This window comes from Hemitrygon akajei, chromosome 4 (genome assembly GCF_048418815.1).
Source record: "Hemitrygon akajei chromosome 4, sHemAka1.3, whole genome shotgun sequence".
Lineage (NCBI taxonomy): Eukaryota > Metazoa > Chordata > Chondrichthyes > Myliobatiformes > Dasyatidae > Hemitrygon > Hemitrygon akajei.
Genome location: NC_133127.1, coordinates 192,130,559 through 192,150,243, shown reverse-complemented (window position 1 = coordinate 192,150,243; position 19,685 = coordinate 192,130,559). Strand labels below are relative to the sequence as shown.

The 19,685-nt window shown below is 42.9% G+C and overlaps 1 protein-coding gene across 1 annotated transcript in view; it reads right to left on the bottom strand.

The window, feature by feature from the left end:
- Positions 1-16,602, bottom strand: part of gucy2f (guanylate cyclase 2F, retinal) — a 70,903-nt gene extending 54,301 nt beyond the window's left edge. Inside the window, exons 1-2 of the mRNA XM_073044284.1 lie at positions 16,340-16,602; positions 13,307-14,120 (exon numbers count right to left, since the gene is read on the bottom strand). Coding sequence (XP_072900385.1) covers positions 13,307-14,051 — 745 coding nt within the window. The 5' untranslated portion in view covers positions 14,052-14,120; positions 16,340-16,602. The remainder of the gene's footprint in view (positions 1-13,306; positions 14,121-16,339) is intronic.
- Positions 16,603-19,685: the final 3,083 nt, after the last annotated feature.

Genomic DNA, 19,685 nt, shown 5'->3' with positions numbered 1-19,685 from the left:
CTTGCTTTCACCCCATATCCTTTGATGCCCTGACTAATCAAGAACCTACCAAATTCCGATTTAAATATACCCAATATCTTCACAAAAATCTGTGGCTATGAATCCCACAGAATCCCTACCCTCTGGCTGAAGAAGTTCTCCTCATCTCTGTTGTAAGGGCATGTCCTTGTATTCCGAGGCTGTGCCCTCTGGTCCTAGACTCACCAAGTATAGGAAACATCCTCTCCACATCCACTCTATCTAGGCCTTTCAATATTTGATAGGTTTTGAAGAGGACACCCCTCATTCTTCTAAATTCCAGTGAGTACAGGCAAAGAGTCTTCAAATACTCCTCATAAGTTAACCATTTCATTCCCAGAATCATTCTGGTAAACCTCCTCTTGTCCTTGTCCAACGCCAGCACATCCATTCTTAGACCAGTGGCTCAAAACTGCTCACAATACTCCAAATATAGTCCAATTCCTTATAAAGCCTCAGCATCACATCCTTGCTTTTATATTCCAGTCCTCGTGAAATGAATGCTAACATTGCATTTGCCTTTCTACCTGCTGCTCTAGATTGGACAAAGCAGTACAACATGGGCACAGACCCTTTAGTCCATGTGCCAACCACGATGCCAATTTAAACTAAACCCAACTACCTACCCATGTTCCATACCATCCCTTATCTGTCCATGTGTCTATCTAATTGCCTCTTTAATGCCACTATCACACCTGTTTCCACCACTACACCTGGCAGCATGTTGCAGGTACCTACTCTCCCAGTCTCTGTGTATAAAAGCTTAATAATAATAATAATATTATAACAACTTATTTATAGAGCACTTTTCATACAGATGATGCAGTTCAAAGTGCTTTACAATGGGATAAAAGTATAAACATGAAAATGTAATTCAAAAAGATGTTAGTTAAAAATAAAGTTAAATAAATAGGTTTTGAGCTGGTGTTCAAAAGTGACAACTGAGTTGACCTTAGAGTTTAAGGTATTGGATTCCACAGTTTAGGAGCATAGTTCAAAAAAGTTGGCCTATCAGTTATCTTTAGAGGGAGTTTGTTTAAATTAATGGGACTGGCAGAAAAAGACATGAGAGCTCGAGCAGGATTATAAAATGAAAATGATTTGTGATATACTCCAGTCTCAGACCAGTAAGAGCTTTAAAACAAGTAAGAGAACTTTAAAATCAAATCTAAAAGATACAGGAAGCCAACGCATAGTGGATAGAATTTGGGGAGGGGGGGATGATATGCTCCCTCATCGTGGTTTTGGTTAGAAGTCTAGCAGCGGCATTCTGAATGAGTTGTGAAGTTTGTTGATAGGTTGCTTTGGAAGGCAGTAGAAAATGCATTGCAGTAAGCTAGTTGATTCGATATGAAGGCGTGAATTAGTTTTTCAACATTGTTATGTGTCAGAACCAAGGTGCACCTTTCAGAATCAGAATCAAGTTTAATATCACTGGCATGTGTCATGAAATTTGTTAACTTAGCAGCAGCAGTACAATAAAATGCATGATAAATGAATGTAGCGAAAAAATAACTGTTACTTTGAGTGTATATATGACTATTAAATAGTTAAGTTAAAGTAAGCAGGGCAAAAGAAACAGAAATAAGAAAGTAGTGAGGTAGTGTCCAAGGGTTCAATCTCCATTTTGAAATCGGATGGCAGACGGGAAGAAGCTGTTCCTGAATCGCTGAGTGTGTGCCGTCAGGCTTCTGTACCTCCTACCTAACAGTAACAACGTGAAGAACACATGTCCTGGGTGATGGGGGTCCTTAATGATGGACGCCGCTTTCCTAAGGCACCATTCCTTGAAGATGTCTTGGACATCTATAGAGGTTAGTGCCCATGATGGAGCTGACTAATTTGACATGTTTCTGCAGCTTAGTTCGATCTTGTACAGTAGCCTCCACCAACCCCCACCCCCGTGCCAGACAGTGATGCAGCCAGCCCGAATGATGTAGAAGTTTTCCAGAGTTTTATTTGACAAACCAAATCTCCTCAAACTCCTAATGAAATATAGCTGCTTCCTTGCCTTCTTAATAGCTGCATCAATATGTTGCATCCAGGTCAGGCCTTCAGAGATATTGACAATCAGGAAATTGAAGTTGCTCACTCCCTCCCCTCCGGTTCCTTCTATGAGGATTGGTTTGTGTTCCCTCATCATACTTTTCCTGAAGTCCATAATCAGCTCTTTTGTTTTACTGACGTTGAGTGCAAGGTTGTTGCTGCAGCACCACTCCACTAACTAGTATATCTCACTCCTGTACGCCCTCTCATCTCCTTTTGAGATTCTGCCAACAATGGTTACGTCATCAGCAAATTTATAGATGGCATTTGAGCGCATACCTAGCCACACAGTCATGGGTGTAGAGAGATTAGAGCAGTTGTTAATTGTTAATTAACCAGTGTTAATTGTCAGCGAGGTGGAGATGTTACTCCTAATCCACACAGATTTTCTGGTTAGGAAGCCAAGGATCCAGTTGCAGAGGGAGGTACAGAGGCCCAGGTTCTGTAACTTTGCAATCAGGACTATAGGAATGATGGTGGTAAATGCTGAGCTATAGTCAATAAGCAGCATTCTGACATAGGTACTTGCATTGTCCACGTGATCCAAAGCTGTGTGGAGAACCATTGAGATTATGTCTGCTATAGACCTGATGTGGCGATAGGCAAATTGCAGTGAGTCCAGGCCCTTGCTGAGACAGGCGTTGATTCTAGCCATGGCCAACCTCTCAAAGCATTTCATCACTGTAGATGTGAGTGCTACTGAATGATAGTTGTTGAGGCAGTTCACACTGCTCTTCTTCGGCACTGGTGTCATTGCTGTCTTTTGAAGTAGGTGGCAGCTTCCAACTGTAGCAGTGAGAGACTGAAAATGTCTTTGAATGCCCCTGTCAATTGGCTGGGACGGGTTCTTAGAGCCTCACCAGGTACTTCTTCAGGGTCTGTCAAGAGGGTTGACCCTCTTGAAAGACAGCCTGACATCAACCTCCAAGACAGAGATCACAGGGTTATCGGATGCTGCAGGGATCGTCATAGTTGTGGTTTTATTCTCCCTTTCAAAGTGAGCACAGAAGGTGTTGAGCTTATCTGTTATTGAAACATCGCTGCCATTCATCATGGTGGGTTTTGCTTTGTAGGAAGTAATGGACTGCAAACCCTGCCAGAGCTGACATGCATCCGATGTCACCTCTAACATCTGCCGGAATTGTTTCTTGGCTCTTGAAATAGCCGCCACAAGTCATAGCTGGTTTTCTTGTACAGACCTGGATTACCAGACTTAAATGCCGCAGACCTAGCCCTCAGCAGGTGATGAACCTCCTGGTTCATCCACGGCTTTTGATTTGGGAATGTTCAGAAAGTTTTCGTAGGCACACACTCATCCACACAGGTCTTAATGAAGTCGGAGACAACTGTGGCATACTTATCCAGGCTCAAAGATGACTCCCTGAACACCTTTGCAATATCTCTGACCACTGTCTTTATGTGGGATTTAAAATTCAAATCTGAATCAAGATAACACCCAGGCTTGTTACTCCTGATTTTATAAAGGAAACCAAGTTCCCAAGTTTATCAAGAAGTTTATCTCTTGAACAACATGCCCTACATATCTATTTTAAGCTTCCCCCTTTCACCTTAAAGCTTCACCCACTATTATTTGATATTTCCATCCTGTGAAAAAGGGACCAACCATCTGACCAATCTCTGCTTTGCATAATTTTATAAAACTCTGTCAGGTCTTCCCTTAGCCTCTGTCACTCCGGAGAAAACGATCCAGGGTCGTCCAACCTCTCCCTATAGTCAATACTCTCTAATCCAGGCAGCATCTTGGCAAACCTCTTCTGTACCCTCTCCAAAATACCACATCCTTCTCGTAATGGACAAGAGCTGAACTGCACATATGCAGCCTAACCAGTTTTAATATAGCCACAAACATGCGAAAACTTGTAGATGGTGGAAATCCAAGTAACACACACTGAATGCTGAAGGAACTCAGCAGGCCAGGCAGCATCTATGTGTGTGTTGCAAACTTTTATATAGTACCAACATGTCTCTCTGTTTCTTACTCTTGATGTCCGAAATAAAGCAAGCATCCAATATGCTTCCAACACCACTTTTCTGCCTGTTTTGCCACTTTCAGGGAATTATGCACTCGGACCCCAAGATCTGCCTGTACATCAATGCTTCTGGGGATCCTGCTATGAACTTTATTCTTTGCCCTTACATCTGACCAGCCAAAGTTGTGTGTTTTATGTTCTGTGTAAACACTGCAGGAAGTAGCAAACTCCATATAGACACTAGTTTACCCCGCATTGAGGACATCTTCAAAAGGTGATACATCAGAAAGGCACCGTCCATGGTTAAACACCTCATCACTCCGTAAGTGCCCTCTTCTCATTGCTACCATCAAGGAGGGAGTACAGGAGTCTGAGGAGACGCACTCAATGCTTTAGGAACAGTTTCTTCTCCTCTGCCATCAGATTTCTGAATGGACAATGAACCCATATACACTACTTCAATTTTTTCACTACTTCAGGGGTCACCAACCTTTATTGCACCGCGGACCGGTTTAATATTAACAATATTCTTGCAGACCAGCCGACGGAGGGTGAGGGGTGTTAATCACAACTGGAATAGAGGTGATAAGTCAACTATAAGTCACTTATGTGGCTAATACACTCAATTTCATTTCTAAAAGGGTTTATCTAACAAATTTAATATTAAACACACAGTGCATATTTTCCTCGTGAATATAGTAATAAGTCAATTATAACTCACTTATAAGTCAATACCATCATAACATTTTAAGTAATGTTTGGATATTAAACACACAGCGCGTATTTTCCTCATATGAACATATAAGATCATTGCAACACACCAGTGAGAGGACAAGGTAAGGGCTGGAGGTCCCCGTACCGGGGCTGTGGCAGTCGCAGTCCAGAGAGAGCAACCGACCGAGCGAGGGGTGCGACAGGGTGTGTGCCCGCCCTCCTTGTAGGCAGGTAGGATCTATCGGCTAACAAAAGTTTGGCTTGAGTGATGACTTTCAGGAGATCGCAGCGAGGTAGCTGCTCCGCTACTTACGAAACCCTGATCCCGAATTAGGTCGTCTGCGAATATTTTAGCACTGGATTCCCCACAAACACTCGGTGTGGTAAACAGGTTTAGAGGTGGCACCCATCTGTCCCGCGCTCCAGGCCAGTAGCATCGGCACTTCTCGCCGGCCACGCGAGGCAGCCGGTTACCCAAGGCCAACCAGTGATCCCTGGCGCGGGGGTATCACTACGTTTAGTCGACTGATGACCTCACGTGGGTAATGACCTCACGTGCGTTCAAGTTCAACAGTGGGCGTGACAGGGAATGAGGAAAGGTGCAGCGGACTCATATCGTTTCATATCACCAAATCATATCGTTTCCTCACGGCCCGATAGCGCATGCTTTGCGGCCTGGTACCAGTCCGGTGGTTGGGGACTACTGCACTACTTCACAAAATGCTGGAGGAACTCAGTAGGCCAGGCACCATCTCTGGAAAAGAGCAGATATTCGACGTTTCAGGTCGAGACCCTTCATTAGGACTGGAAAAAGGAGCAAGCCTGCAGGATGCCAGTAGGATCTTTCTTTCCAGTCCTAATGAAGGGTCTCAGCCTGAGATGTCTACTGTTTATTAATTTCCATAGATGCTGCCTGTCCTGCTGAGTTCCTCCAGCATTTTGTGTGTGTTGCATTAGATTTCCTGCATCTGCAGATTTTCTCCTGTTTGTTCAATTTTTTTGCTCTCTTTTTTGCACTACTTGATTTAATTTTTAATATATGTTTCTTATTGCAGTTTATAGGTTTTTTAAATTGTCATGCATTGCTGCCACAAAACAAATTTCACGATATATGCCAGTGATAGTAAACCTGACTCTGATTCATCAATGCTCCTGAGCATCCTGCTGTACACTTCCCCCGTGCATTTGACCTGCCAAGTTACCAGTGTGTTCAGTGTCCTGTGTTCTATGTCAGACTGTCACATCCAGGACTCGTTTAGTATGTGGATTATGTTTTCTCAGTGTCACCTCATGGGTATGCAGTCTTCCTTGATTGTTTACCTTTTATATCTAATTGTTTGTCTTTTGACGGGCTCTGGGTTTCACTTTGTGTTGAGGTGTCAAATTGGGAATCATGGGGATTGTTAAACTCTCTTTGCATTTATCACTTTTTTCAGTTTGTGATAATTTAATTAGGACGGGATTTTCAATGTCTTGTAGTTGTTGGCTTTGGAGATTATTGCTTCATCTGGTCGTCAGACTGTCTGATTGGGCCTAAATTCCTCGTGCCCCAGGGTGTATTTCAGAGGGGCATTCCAACCTCTCTTTGTTGGGTCATCATAGTTCCTTGTTGGGCGAAACTCAGACCAAATTCTTCTGTGTATCATGAGTGATTTCAATTTATCAAGAGTTTGCATAATTTGCCTGAGCTCCTGATAGTTTTTCTAGATTATTTCTGTAATAAATCTTTAGTTTTGTTTGAATTGCCGAAGTCTCTGTGATTCCTGCACTTGACCCTCACAGAGACAATAAGACGTTTACCAGACTCTGCAGAAGAGAAGTTTCCAAGGCCTTGAAATCTAACATGGTGCTGTGCAAATGAGAAAGATATAACTTCACACGAGACTCAAGAGATTGCAGATGCTGGGATTTGGAGCAATAAGCAATTTTCTGCAGGAAACTCGGCATGTTTGCCGTCATCAGTCAGGGCGTTGAGTATGGGGATTGGGACATGATGCTATGGTTGTATAAATCAATCGTGAAATTACACTTGGAGTACTCTGGCCAGTTTTGGTCATCCTCTTATTGGAAAGACATGGTTAATCTGGAAAATTTCAGAAAAAATTTACAAGGATATTGCCAGGACTACAGGGACTGAGGTTGGCCAGGCTAAGTCTTTATCCTTGGAAGGTTGTACTGTGGAGGAAATCCTGCACAATGCACACCGCCCTCACTGGCTGTACGCTGGTTCAATGCCCAGGTCTGTGCAGTCCTTTGTTGATTTTATTATGAGTATTATTGTATTATAGATTTATTCAGTATGCCCGCAAGAAAATTAATCTCAGGGTTGTATTTTGGTAACGTATGTGTACTTTGATAATAAATTTACTGTGAATGTTGAACTTTGAACTTATGAAAACTTTTTAAATTATGAGAAGCATTGATAATGTAGATGCTAACTGTCTTTTCACAAGGGTAGGGCAGTCCAGAACTTGGGGCATAGATTTAGCGTGAGAGATGAAATATTTAAGATGTTCCTGAGGGGAAACTTGTTCATGCAGAGGGCAATGAGTATATGAAGTGGGCTGCCAGAGGAAGCGGTTAAGGCAGGTACAATTGTATCATTTAAGAAACATTTGGATAGGTACATGGAGGGGCAGGGCTCGGAGGGATATGGGCCGATCGCAGGAAATTGAGACTAGTTGGGTGGGCACCTGATCGGCATGTTCTGGATGGGCTGAAGGGCTTGTATAAATGCTGTTTCACTCTATGACTGTATTGGGGTGCCACGGTAGCACAGCAGTTAGTCCGACGTTATTACAGGTTGGGGGATCAGAGTCCGGAGTTCAATTCTGGCATCCTACATAAGGAAGTTTGAACATTCCTTCCTGTGTGTGCGTGGGTTTCCTCTGGGTGCTCCGGTTTCCTCACACTGTCCAAAGACGTACCGGTTAGTAGGTTAATTGGTTGTTGTAAATTGTTCTGTGATTAGGCTAGGGTTAATCAGTGGGTTGCTGGGCAGCATGTCATGGGTCGAGCAGTATTTGTGGAGGTGGGGAATAGGGGAAGGAATAGACAGAGGATCCTTATACAACTCTGATGCAGGATCTCGATTTGAAACGTTAATAATTCCCCTCACCCTCACGGATGCTGCTTGACCTGCTGAGTTCCCCCAGCAGATTGTCTATTGCCAAATCATAACCTCATGCTGTAACTCTAAACAATAAAGAAACATTCCCCCAGCCCCAGCTCCGTTTAGACCATGCCCTGATTTTCACTGTGTTGATTTAAATCAGACACTCTGGGTAAAGATTAGGAGGTAGTGACGAACGAATATGGCGTGCTTTTCTTCATCACTCAGGGCATGAGTACAGGAGTTGCGATGTCATGTTGTAGATGTACAAGACATTGAGGAGACCAATCTTGGAGTATTGTGGCAGTTCTGGTCACCCAGCTATAGATCTAAAGATTAGTTTTATATGTCATATGTGCATCAAAGCCACAGTGAAATGTGTTGTTTGTGCCAGATCAAATCAGCACATAAGTGGTGCTACATTTCAATCATCAACCTGGCATTCCTATAACTCACTAACCCTTACACGCTTGAAAGTTTTTTTTCTGTACTCATTCAATCTCATTGCTGTAGGTGGGTGACAAGAACTGCGCACAATATCCAAATTTTGGTCTCACCAATGCCTTATACAACTCCAGTACTCAGAACTTTGATTTATGAAGGTCAATGGGCCAAACGTTATCCTTACAACCCTGACAACTTATGATACCCCTTTTAAGGAATTATGGATCTGTATTCCCAGATCCCTTTGTTCTATCGGACTCCTCAGTGCCCTACTGTCCATTGTGTGAGTCCTGCCCCGGCTTGCCCTCGCAAAGTCTAACACCTCACACTTGTTTTCATTTCCTGAAATGTCCACCATGTGTCTGCCTCCACAGATGCTGTTCGACCCAAAGTTCCTGCAGAAGTTAGTTTCTTCTCCCAGGTTCTGATGTCTGCAGTTTCTCATGTCTCCATATTTTCAGGTCAATTTAATTTACTACTATTTAATTGGAAGGGATACACTTGTTATTTTTCCTAGGCAGAGATTGAACATTGTATTACATTATCCTTTTGGTAATCATAAATTATATCCTGATGAAACATCTTGGCTCACTGGCCATCATCAGTCAAGTGTAGAACTCGGGATGCTATATTTCAGATTTTTTAATAAAAGTATTTTCATGGAATATTCTAAAATGGTAATCTACAGATTCTGCCTGGATATTAAGTAACGAATTGTGTGAAATTTAGTGGGAATTGTATGTGAACAAAAATCTGACAAGATCAGTGACATTATTTATTTACTTGTTTATTTAGAGATACAACGCAGAATAGACCCTCCCAGATCTTTGAGACAACAACCCTGATTTAATCTGATCCTAATCAAGGGGTGTATGGGGTGTTCAGGGAGGGGTAGCACCTCTGGTGAGCGGGCTTGTCGTGTCTCACTCACCTTTGGTTCTCACCTGTGGCTCCAGGTGGCTGTTTACAGATAACAGCAGTCACACCCCAGTACGCCGCTTCCACAGGCAGGCTCATCCTGGCGAGGGCAGCCAGCGGCCTTAAACACCAGTAAGATAGGGGCAAGCTTGTCCTAGCATGCAAAGCCAGCTCCAGTGGACGGGGCAGATAAGATCTACAGTGAGATCCAACGGCCAGGAAGGCTGTACTGCTGTGGTCTGTGGGGAGCGAAGGGCAAGACGAGATGCAGAAGGGCATCCACTGCAACCGAGGAAGAGGCCAGTTTGTGACGCTTGTTCGTGCCACTCGACCCAGACTTCTGGGGTCAAAAGAGTGGAACTGCCCCAGTGCAACGGATTTCCACTCTCCTGCACAGGCCTCCTGTCAGTGTCACAGATGATGGACAACCACAAATCACGGGACAGTTTTACAATGACCAACTAACAGTATGTGGACTGTGGGAGGAAACCAGAGCACCTGGAGAAAACCCACGTATTCCACAAGGAGGATAAACCGTGACTCTGTACAGAAGAAACCTGAGGGAAGAAACAACCTTCTGCAGGAACTCTGAACTCCAACTCCTTAGTGCAGCTTAATGTGAAAAAGACTAAGGAGCTGGTGGTGGACCTGAGGAGGGCTAAGGCACAGGTGACCTCTGTTTCCATCCAAGGGGTCAGTGTGGACATGGTGGACGATTACAAATACCTGGGGATATGAATGGACAATAAACTGGACTGGTCAAAGAACACTGAGGCTGTCTACAAGAAGGGGCAGAGCAGTCTCTATTTCCTGAGGAGACTGAGGTCCTTTAACATCTGCTGGACGATGCTGAGGATGTTCTACGAGGCTGTGGTGGCCAGTGCTATCATGTTTGCTGTTGTGTGCTGGGGCAGCAGGCTGAGGGTAGCAGACACCAACAGTATCAACAAACTCATTCGTAAGGCCAGTGATGTTGTGGGGGTGGAACTGGACTCTCTGACGGTGGTATCTGAAAGGAGGATGCTGTCCAAGTTGCATGCCATCTTGGACAATGACTCCAATCCACTCCATAATGTACTGGTTAGGCACAGGAGTACATTCAGCCAGAGACTCATTCCACCGAGATGTAACACTGAGCGTCATAGGAAGTCATTCCTACCTGTGGCCATCAAACTTTACAACTCCTCCCTTGGAGTGTCAGACACCTGAGCCAATAGGCTGGTCCTGGACTTATTTCCACGGCATGATTAACTTATTATTATTTAATTATTTATGGTTTTATATTGCTATATTTCTTCACTATTATTGGTGCGGCTGTAATGAAACCCAATTTCCCTTGGGATCAATAAAGTATGTCTGTCTCCCCGAGCTGTAATAGCATCACGCTAACTGCTACACTACTATATTCGTACACAATAAGAAACCACACAGCTCCGCAAACTACAGAAACCAGCCTCCCCTCCATGGACTCTGTCTATAGTTCTCGCTGCCTCAGTAAAGCAGACAGAGTAATCAGAGACCACTCCTATCCTGGACATTCATTTTGCTCGCAACCCTCCAGGCTCAACGATGGATTCTGCTCTGCTCTTACAAGACTGTTGACTGGCTCCCCAGGACTTTACCCTACGATCTACCTTGTTGTGACCTTGCACCTTGTTGTCTGCCTTCACTACAACTGTAACAACTTATTCTACATTCAGTTATTGCTTTGCCTTGTACCTCCCCAGTGTAATGGGTTCATCTGTATGAAGGGCATGTAAGGCAAAATAATCACCTTCAAATCGCTGGAGGAACTCAGCAAGTCTGACAGAATCTATGGAGAGGAGTAGCAGTTGTTGTTTAAGGCCTAGACCATTTATCAGGACTGGTGAAGGGTCTCAACCTAAAATGTCAATTGCTTATTCCTCTCTATGGATGCTGCCTGACTTGCTGAGTCAAAACTTTGTGTGTGTTGTTCAGGATTTGCAGTATCTGCAGAATTTCATGCTTAAGTTTTTCACCTTTACTCAATACACGTGGCAATAGTAAACCAGTTTTACTAATTTACCAATTTACCAATTACTGCAACTTAAGCAAGCTGAATTGTTGCTAAAATTTCAATTATTTAACTGAATTTTCATGCGGCACAAATCACTGGTAATGCTTAAGTGTATGCATATGCAATTGTAGCCTTCAAACACTATAAGACCATAAGACATAGGGGCAGAATTAGGCCATTCAGCCCAGCAAGTCTGCCCCACCATTCTATCATGGCTGATTTATGATCCCTTTCAGAACTATTCTCCTGCCTTCTCCCTATAACCTTTGAAGCCTTAGCAAATCAAGAACCTATCAACCTCCACGTTAAATATAACAAATTACTTGACCTCTTTAGCTGTCTATGGCTTTGTTAAAGGCAGGTCGTGCCTTAGAGCCTGATTGAGTTTTTTGAGAATGTGACTAAACACATTGATAAAGGTAGAGCCGTAGATGTAGTGTATATGGATTTCAGCAAGGCATTTGATAAGGTACCCCATGCAAGGCTTATTGAGAAAATAAGGAGGCATGAGATCCAAGGGGACATTGCTTTGTGGATCCAGAACTGGCTTGCCCACAGAAGGCAAAGAGTGGTTGTAGATGGGTCATATTCTACATGGAGGCCCGTGACCAGTGGTGTGCCTCAGGGATCTGTTTTGGGACCCCTACTCTTCGTGAGTTTTATAAATGACCTGGATCAGGAACTGGATGGATGGGTTAATCAATTTGCTGATGACACAAAGGTTGGGGGTGTTGTGGATAGTGTGGGGGGCTGTCAGAGGTTACAGCAGGACATTGATAGGATGCAAAGCTGGGCTGAGAAGTGGCAGATGGAGTTCAACTCAGGTAAGTGTGAGGTGGTTCATTTTGATAGGTCAAATATGATGGCAGAATATAGTATTAATAGTAAGACTCTTGGCAGTGAGGAGGATCAAAGGGATCTTGGGGTCCAAGTCCATAGGACACACAAAGCTGCTGCACAGGTTGACTCTGTGGTTAAGAAGGCGTGTGGTGTATTGGCCTTCATCAAGCATGGGATTGAATTTAGGAGCTGAGAGGTAATATTGCTGCTCTATAGGACCCTGGTCAGACCCCACTTGGAGTATCATGCTCAGTTCTGGTCACCTCACTATAAAAAGGTCATGGAAACCATAGAAAGGGTGCAGAGGAGACTTACAAGGATGTTGCCTGGATTGGAGAGCAGGCCTTATGAGAATAGGTTGAGTGAACTCAACCTTTTCTCCTTGGATTGACAGAGGATGAGAGGTGACCTGATAGAGGTGTACAAGATGATGAGAGGCATTCATCGTGTGGATAGTCAGAGGCTTTTCCCCAGGGCTGAAATGGCTAGCATGAGAGGGCATAGTTTTAAGGTGCTTGGGAGTAGGTACAGAGGAGATGTCTGGGGTAAGTTTTTTACGCAGAGAGTGATGAGTGCATGGAATGGGCTGCTGACAGCAGTGGTGGAGTTGGAAACGATAGGGTCTTTTAAGAGACTCCTGGATAGGGACATGGAGCTTAGAAAAATAGAGGGCTATGTGTAAGCCTAGGTAATTTCTAAGGTAAGGACATGTTCAGCACAGCTTTGTGGGCCAAAGGGCCTGTAGTGTGCTGTAGGTTTTCTATGTTTCTGATTCCACAGGTTCACTACCCTCTGGCTAAGGAAATTCCTTCTCATATCTAACGAGATGTCTTTCTATTCTGAAGCTGCGTCCTCTTGTCCTAGACTCTCCCACTGCAGGAAACATCCTCTTCAGATTCACTCTGTTTAAGTCTTTCAAAATTTGATCAGTTTCAATGAGATCCTGCGTCATTCTTCCAAAGTTCAGTGAATTCAGGCCCAGAGTCATCAAATGTTTCTTGTATGTTAACCCTTTCATTGCCAGAATGATGGTTGTGAACCTCCTCTGGACCCTTTCCAAAGCCAGCCCATCCTTTCTTAGATAAGGGGCCCCAAAGCTGTTCACAATACTCCAAGTGTGGTCTGACCAATGCCTTATAAAGCCTCAGCATAACATCCATTTTGGGCTCATTAAAGCAAGCTCACCTCGAAGATCTGGAACATTTTTAATCTTCATTAAGGTTTCCAAAATATCTTCATTGGTGTACCCCATCGACCTGACAATCCCGACCGGAAGGCCATTGTATCGAAGTGCGTTGGCCACTTTATTGGCAGTATCTACCCAGATGTTTTCATTTGAAGATATTATACCAATGTGGGCCCAGAGAAAGTACTTCATCACGCTAAACAAAACCCTGACAGGAGATAACAAGGTCCTCGCAAATGTTGGGTAGCTCTCGGTGTTATCAAGCTGAAAGTTAACACAGGCCCATGAAAATATTCCCTTATTCCAATACTTGCCCAACAATGATGCTGCCTCACAGTAACCTGGATTCACTGGACCCAGAAACACAGAAATATTTTTATTAAACTCCATAAAGTTTGTGAGGGCCTTTGAAGTTTGGCAGTCATCCTGGAGCACTGCGTATTCAAGTACATATACATTTTGTAGGAGCCTCTCTCTCTTGATCCTATCCATGGCCAACTTAGCAGCCACTTCTGGGAGAGCTTTAGAAAAATGTGGGTCACAGTGCCATGGTCCAACAACTCCAATCCTGAATGTAAGTGAATCTGCTTGGTACATTAGGGCTGATAATCCCAAAATCAATTGCCATAGAGATGGGAAATATTTTAATTTCATAAAAAATCTTTGTTCCTGAGGGTGATACCATCGAGGGTGATTAGTGAGCTCCAACAGAAAACCTCTTAATGTCCAGAAGAGAATCAGCATTTTCCTGAGAACTTTCAGAGCCTGGTGATGAGCAGGTGGGGTTCATTCACAGACTGTTGATATTTGACCCTGAAAAATATAACCAAAACATTTGCATGATATAATTTGGGATGCCATGGTAGCATAGCGTTAGCACGATGCAATTACAGCTCAGAGCTTTCGACTTTGGGGTCCAACTCCAGTGATGTCTGTAAGGAGTTTGCATGTTCTCCCCGTGATTGCCGTGATTTCCTCCATGTGCACCAGTTTCTGCTACGATCAAAAGACATTCCAGTTAGTAGGTTAATTGTTCACTGTAAATTGGGCTAATGTTAAGAAGGTGAGTTGCTGAGTGGTGCAGCTCGTTGGGCCAGGAAGTTCTGTTCCATGCTGTGTCTCTAAATAATAAGTAATATACAGTACTGAGGTGAGAGAAAAACAGTTAATGTTTCTGGCCACACTCCCTTCAGAATGGGAAATTCAGAAATAAAGAAGAATCCTGAAAGAATGATTAATACTCTCTCCACAGATGCTGCCTGACCTGCTGAGTGATTGCAGCAGTTTGTATATTGCTGTTCATTTAATCATACTGTTATGAATATTATTACATGGAACCTTAATCTGAAAGGACAGAAAAGCCAGAATCTCTTAAAATCAATAGATTATTGGGCCTGAAGTTTTGAGGACCAGGTTGAATTTTTCCCCAGGGGTTCTGGTAACCAAGAGTTCCAATGCCTTTCCTACAATGGTATACCCTTTGGGTACTTTAACTTGCCCACTTTTATTTATTTATTTACAGATAGAGCATGATAGCATACCCTTCCGGCCTAATGAGCCTGTGCTGCCCAAATATACAATTAACCTACTAACCTGTACATCTTTAGGGTGTGGGAGGAAACCAGGGCACCCAGCGGAAACCCAAGCAGTCACAGGGAGAACAAACAAATTCTTTACAGCCAGCAGTGGGAATTAAACTCGGGTTGTTGGCACTGTAAAGCATTACAATAACTGCTTCACTACTGTGCCACTCCAAATCTTGATGCTTCTTTTTTGTAAACTGGTTGTTAATATGGGTTGAGTGCATCATCTCTAGACACTACCAGTGGCTAGAGTCACAACACTTAGAGTTCAAACTGGGTCACACGTGGACAGATGGGACATTTTGGTCAGTGTGGACAGGTTGGCTGAAATTGCCTGCTTCTATACTACATAACTCTATGACTCCCAATGAATCATTATTTATGATGCAATTGTAAAATATTGTTTAGTCCCGCAGAACTTGGACAGGAACTTTTGCATCCTCTCTGACATGTTCCATCATTCCATTAACTCCCAATCTTAACCCCTATAACCTAAATGGCTTCCATATTCCTTAATAGCCTTTCTAAATCTACACAACAGGTAATTTGGAGAATCTTTGAAAGCATTTTTAACAAAGCAAAATAATTTTTAGTTATGTGTGATCTGCATAAGTTTCAACTCATTGTTAAAGAGTCAATAAATAATACAGACAAAGTTACAGTACAGCTGATAGAAATTTAAAAAATGTAAAATAAATGCATCTGATCCCATATGCTTCTGGCCAATAGGATACATTCTTCTGGATATTTAAGTTGAATTTAATACACATGTACTATACATTCACAGGTTAAATGGTCGTGAAGACAATATGATCATTTGGTATCACACACACACGGTTCTCTTTTATTCTCTCATCCCGACACACACATATATACACACACACTCACTCACTCACACTCTCACTCTCTCTCTCTCTCACACACACACACACACACACACACACACACACACACACACACACACACACACACACACACACACACACACACACACACACACACACACACACACACACACACACACACACACACACACACACACACACAACAGGGACAGTTTTAATACCATTAAAGGTTAACAGTTTTTAACCAGGCTCAAGCTTATTATCTCAGCTGATCCTAAGCCTGTCAACTAGATTTAATTCACAGCAACTATTGACCATGGATATTTTGTTCTATAAAACAATATGTTTGGCCTAGCATGGCCTTGATGAACTAAAACCACATTTAGATGCTTATTTTTAGATGGACTGTTTGTGTTGTGATTTCTTTAAACAGTCAAATGGTGAATGAGAATATGTAACAAATACATTGCAGTTCACAAATATGAGAAAATATGTCTACCGCTGAAATGTCATTGTCAATAACTATCCATCAGACCAAAACTATTCAAACACTTGATGCTAATCAATCAGAAATAATGCCCAATATAATTGATGTGATATTTACCTGAAAAGTCCAGCGTATATTGTATACTCCTAACACCTTCCGCTGTGTTGTCTAAGATGATGCAGAGATGAATTGACATTCAGTAAGTGGTTTGCTGGATTTGCACTGGCGTGAAATCAAATTATGATTTTCACATTCTCCAGGTTACAGCCACGGTAATTTAAAAAAATCATTAAAAAAACTGTGAGAATAGCTTTCTCGGGCTCATTAATGTTTCGTCACTTTTTTCATAATTATTAACTCGAGAAATGCAATAAATTTCATCCAAACACTGTACGTTTAATTTTGTCTTCTAATCTTGCAGCAAGTCATTCTTTCATTCTATTTAATTCCTTCACGAAATGAAGAAGGAAAATAATATCTTTTGCCTCCCAGGTTAATCTGTCTTCTTCGATGCCGTTTCACTTATCCTGGAAAAAAGCTGCTGAACGTTGGACGTCCAACTCAGTGACGCTCACCGCTGTTGATTTAAGCACCATGGACAGGTGTATTCACATTTCAGCACTACGGACAAGACCACCCAAGTCACAGGCGGAAATACCAAACCTTGTTAAATCGCAGCTCGGATCAAGGTTTGCGTGAAGTTCGAGATAACATTTCAAATCCTCCACTCTTTTCTTTCTGTGCCTCACTCGTTTTTTTTTATTCATGTAACTTTTCGAATATTCGTTCCGAAATTGACCTCCAATTCACACCCCCGGGTGTGGAAACGAATCTAATCCCCAACGATGGACAGATAAACTGTTTTATGATTATTAATCCGATTGCTCTGCAGATTCGGAAAGAGAGAGAGGCGGGGTTCTTTGGGACTTCCAGCGATTATAAATAAGTGCTTTGGAGTTTGAACTCAGAAGGAAACTATTGATATTAACTTGACCTCAACAGCGAGCAAAAGGTTTAGATTTTTTTCTAGCTGAACCAACAGTTCGTCAAAGGAGAGAGGAGGAAGATCGGAGAGAATATGAACGAAAAGTAGAAATGAAGTGAAACCACTTCTACCCGCACATCCTTTGCCCTCAGAAGTAACTCGGAAATGATTGTGAGCGATTGTGATTGTGTGTTTGTGTGTTTTGAATCTGTGTGCGCGTGCAAATGTGGATGTGATTTGTTCGCATCGATATCTGTAACTGGCTGTGTGCCCGCTCGGTGGAATATGCTGTATGTGGGTTAGAGACAAATCTGGGGTAAAATAAAATCCATTTGCACAATTTTGAGCAGAACGTGTGCGTGGATCACAATTTAAGTACACAGACTTGAGTAGTCCATTTTGGAAGGGCTGATTTTTAAAAAGAGATGTTGAAAAAATCCAGGGGAGGGTTAGACAAAATTGACGGCATTCTTTCCGGGATTGAAGAAGGACAGAGATAAGGAGAGGCTGGCTTGGCTGAGCTAGTTTGCTTTGCAACAAAAGAGAAGGTTGGGAAATTTAATCAGAGGGTTAAAGATCCTTAGAGAACAAGGTAGTGTGAAGGTGAAGAGTAGGGAAAAAAATCCTTGTCAGAGAAATAAGCCACTCACAGGAATAGATTTAAATGAGTTGGTAGATCAAGACTACCTTGATCACCTTCAGGTACAATAGACTTAGTTTTCATTTTGTAAAGGACATACTTTCTTGTAAAAGTTGTGTTCCATTTATAGTGTTATGCAGTCATAGAGCACTACAGCAGATAAATAAGCTTTCCTGCCTATCTTGTTTGTGCTGAAATGTTATTCTGCCTGGTCTCATCAACCTGCCCCGGGACCGTAGCCCTCCATGTCCCTCCCATCCATGTCCTTCTCTTCAATATTGCAACTGAGCCTGAATCCGCCACTTCTGCTGGCAGCTCATTCCACACTTGCACCATTTTCTGAGTGATGAGAAATAGTTTTGCCTTCTTTATAGAGGCATAAGATACGACAGTGCAGAAACACAGATGGCATGGTGGCGTAGTAGTTAGCATAAGTCTTTGTACAGTACCAGCAACCCAGGTTCAATTCCTGCCACTGCCTATAAGGAGCTTGCATGTTCTCCCCGTGACTGCATGGGTTTCCTCTGTGTGTTCCATTTGCTTCCACAGTCCAAAGATGTTCCGGCTGGTGGGCTAATTGGTCATTGCAAATAGTCCTGTGATTTGCCTCTGATTAAATCGGGGGTTACTGAGTGGCACAACTCAAAGGTCTGGAAGGTTCAACTCTGTGCTGTATCACAATAAAAAACATAAAGAAACAAGCCTTTTGGCTCATGGAGTCTGTGCTGAAGTATTATATGAAGCCGTTCACAATGTGAACAGCCATCCATTAAATTTCCTCTTAACTTACCCTCTCTAGGGAGAACAGTCCCAGATCTCCGATTCATCCACGTTACAAGTGTAACTACACATCAGAAAGCACAATAGGCTGTCACTTGGGGACTTTCTGAAAGGGACGTGAAAAGTGCAAGCCATTCTTTATTTCACACATTCGGAGCCCCCATCATCCCAAAGTCCATATTAGTTGTTTTCTTTTTAGAGAGTTTCTCTAAAGAGAGGAGGGAGGGTGGGAATTTAAAAAAGGGAATAATTATTATAAGGAGAAGCAATTAGCTCAACCTTATTGCAAACTCCTCAGGTTCTGATTGCCTTGTTAATCTTCATTTGCACTATAAACCTACCAAGAGACATGGCCCATACCCATTGATTAATGAACTCGGCCCCAGAAGAACAGTCACCCTCTTTCGCTGGGCTCCAGATAGCAAATGCATAAATTAATTGGGTGGAGGAGGAGCAGGAGAGACTCGGGCAATGCTGACATATTCAGTCTCACTAGGCACTGTCAGCTCTCCAGCAAATTACACAGCATGCCCCTACTATAGGCCCAGGAGTCCAATGTTGGAGACAGATATACTGACCCTTCTCTGAGTGAGCCTGTTAATAATTAATATTTGTCTCCAAGATCCAAATATTAACATACAGGGATAATTGAATGGTTTGTTATTTAATTCCAATTATCTTTATAGAATGGATGGTTCCTGCTGTATGTTCTTAGCAATTATAGCAAACCCAGCCCCTCCCCCCTCCCCGATCATCCCCACTCCCCACCGCTATTTTATGCTGGTCTCTAACTCTGCCTCAATACTGATTAGAAATCCACACAATGTCCTTCTCTGTAGGAGTGACCTCCATGGACTCTGTCTGCACTTTGCACTGCCTTGGGAAACCAGCCAACATAACCAAACCCCTCCAACACCAAGGACATTCTCTATTCTTGCCCCTCCCAGCAGGCAGAAGATGCCAAAGCCTGAAAGTGCATACCACCAGACACAAGGACAGAACATCGAACACTACAGCTCTGTCCAGGCCCTTCAGCCCATGATGGTGTGCTGACCTTT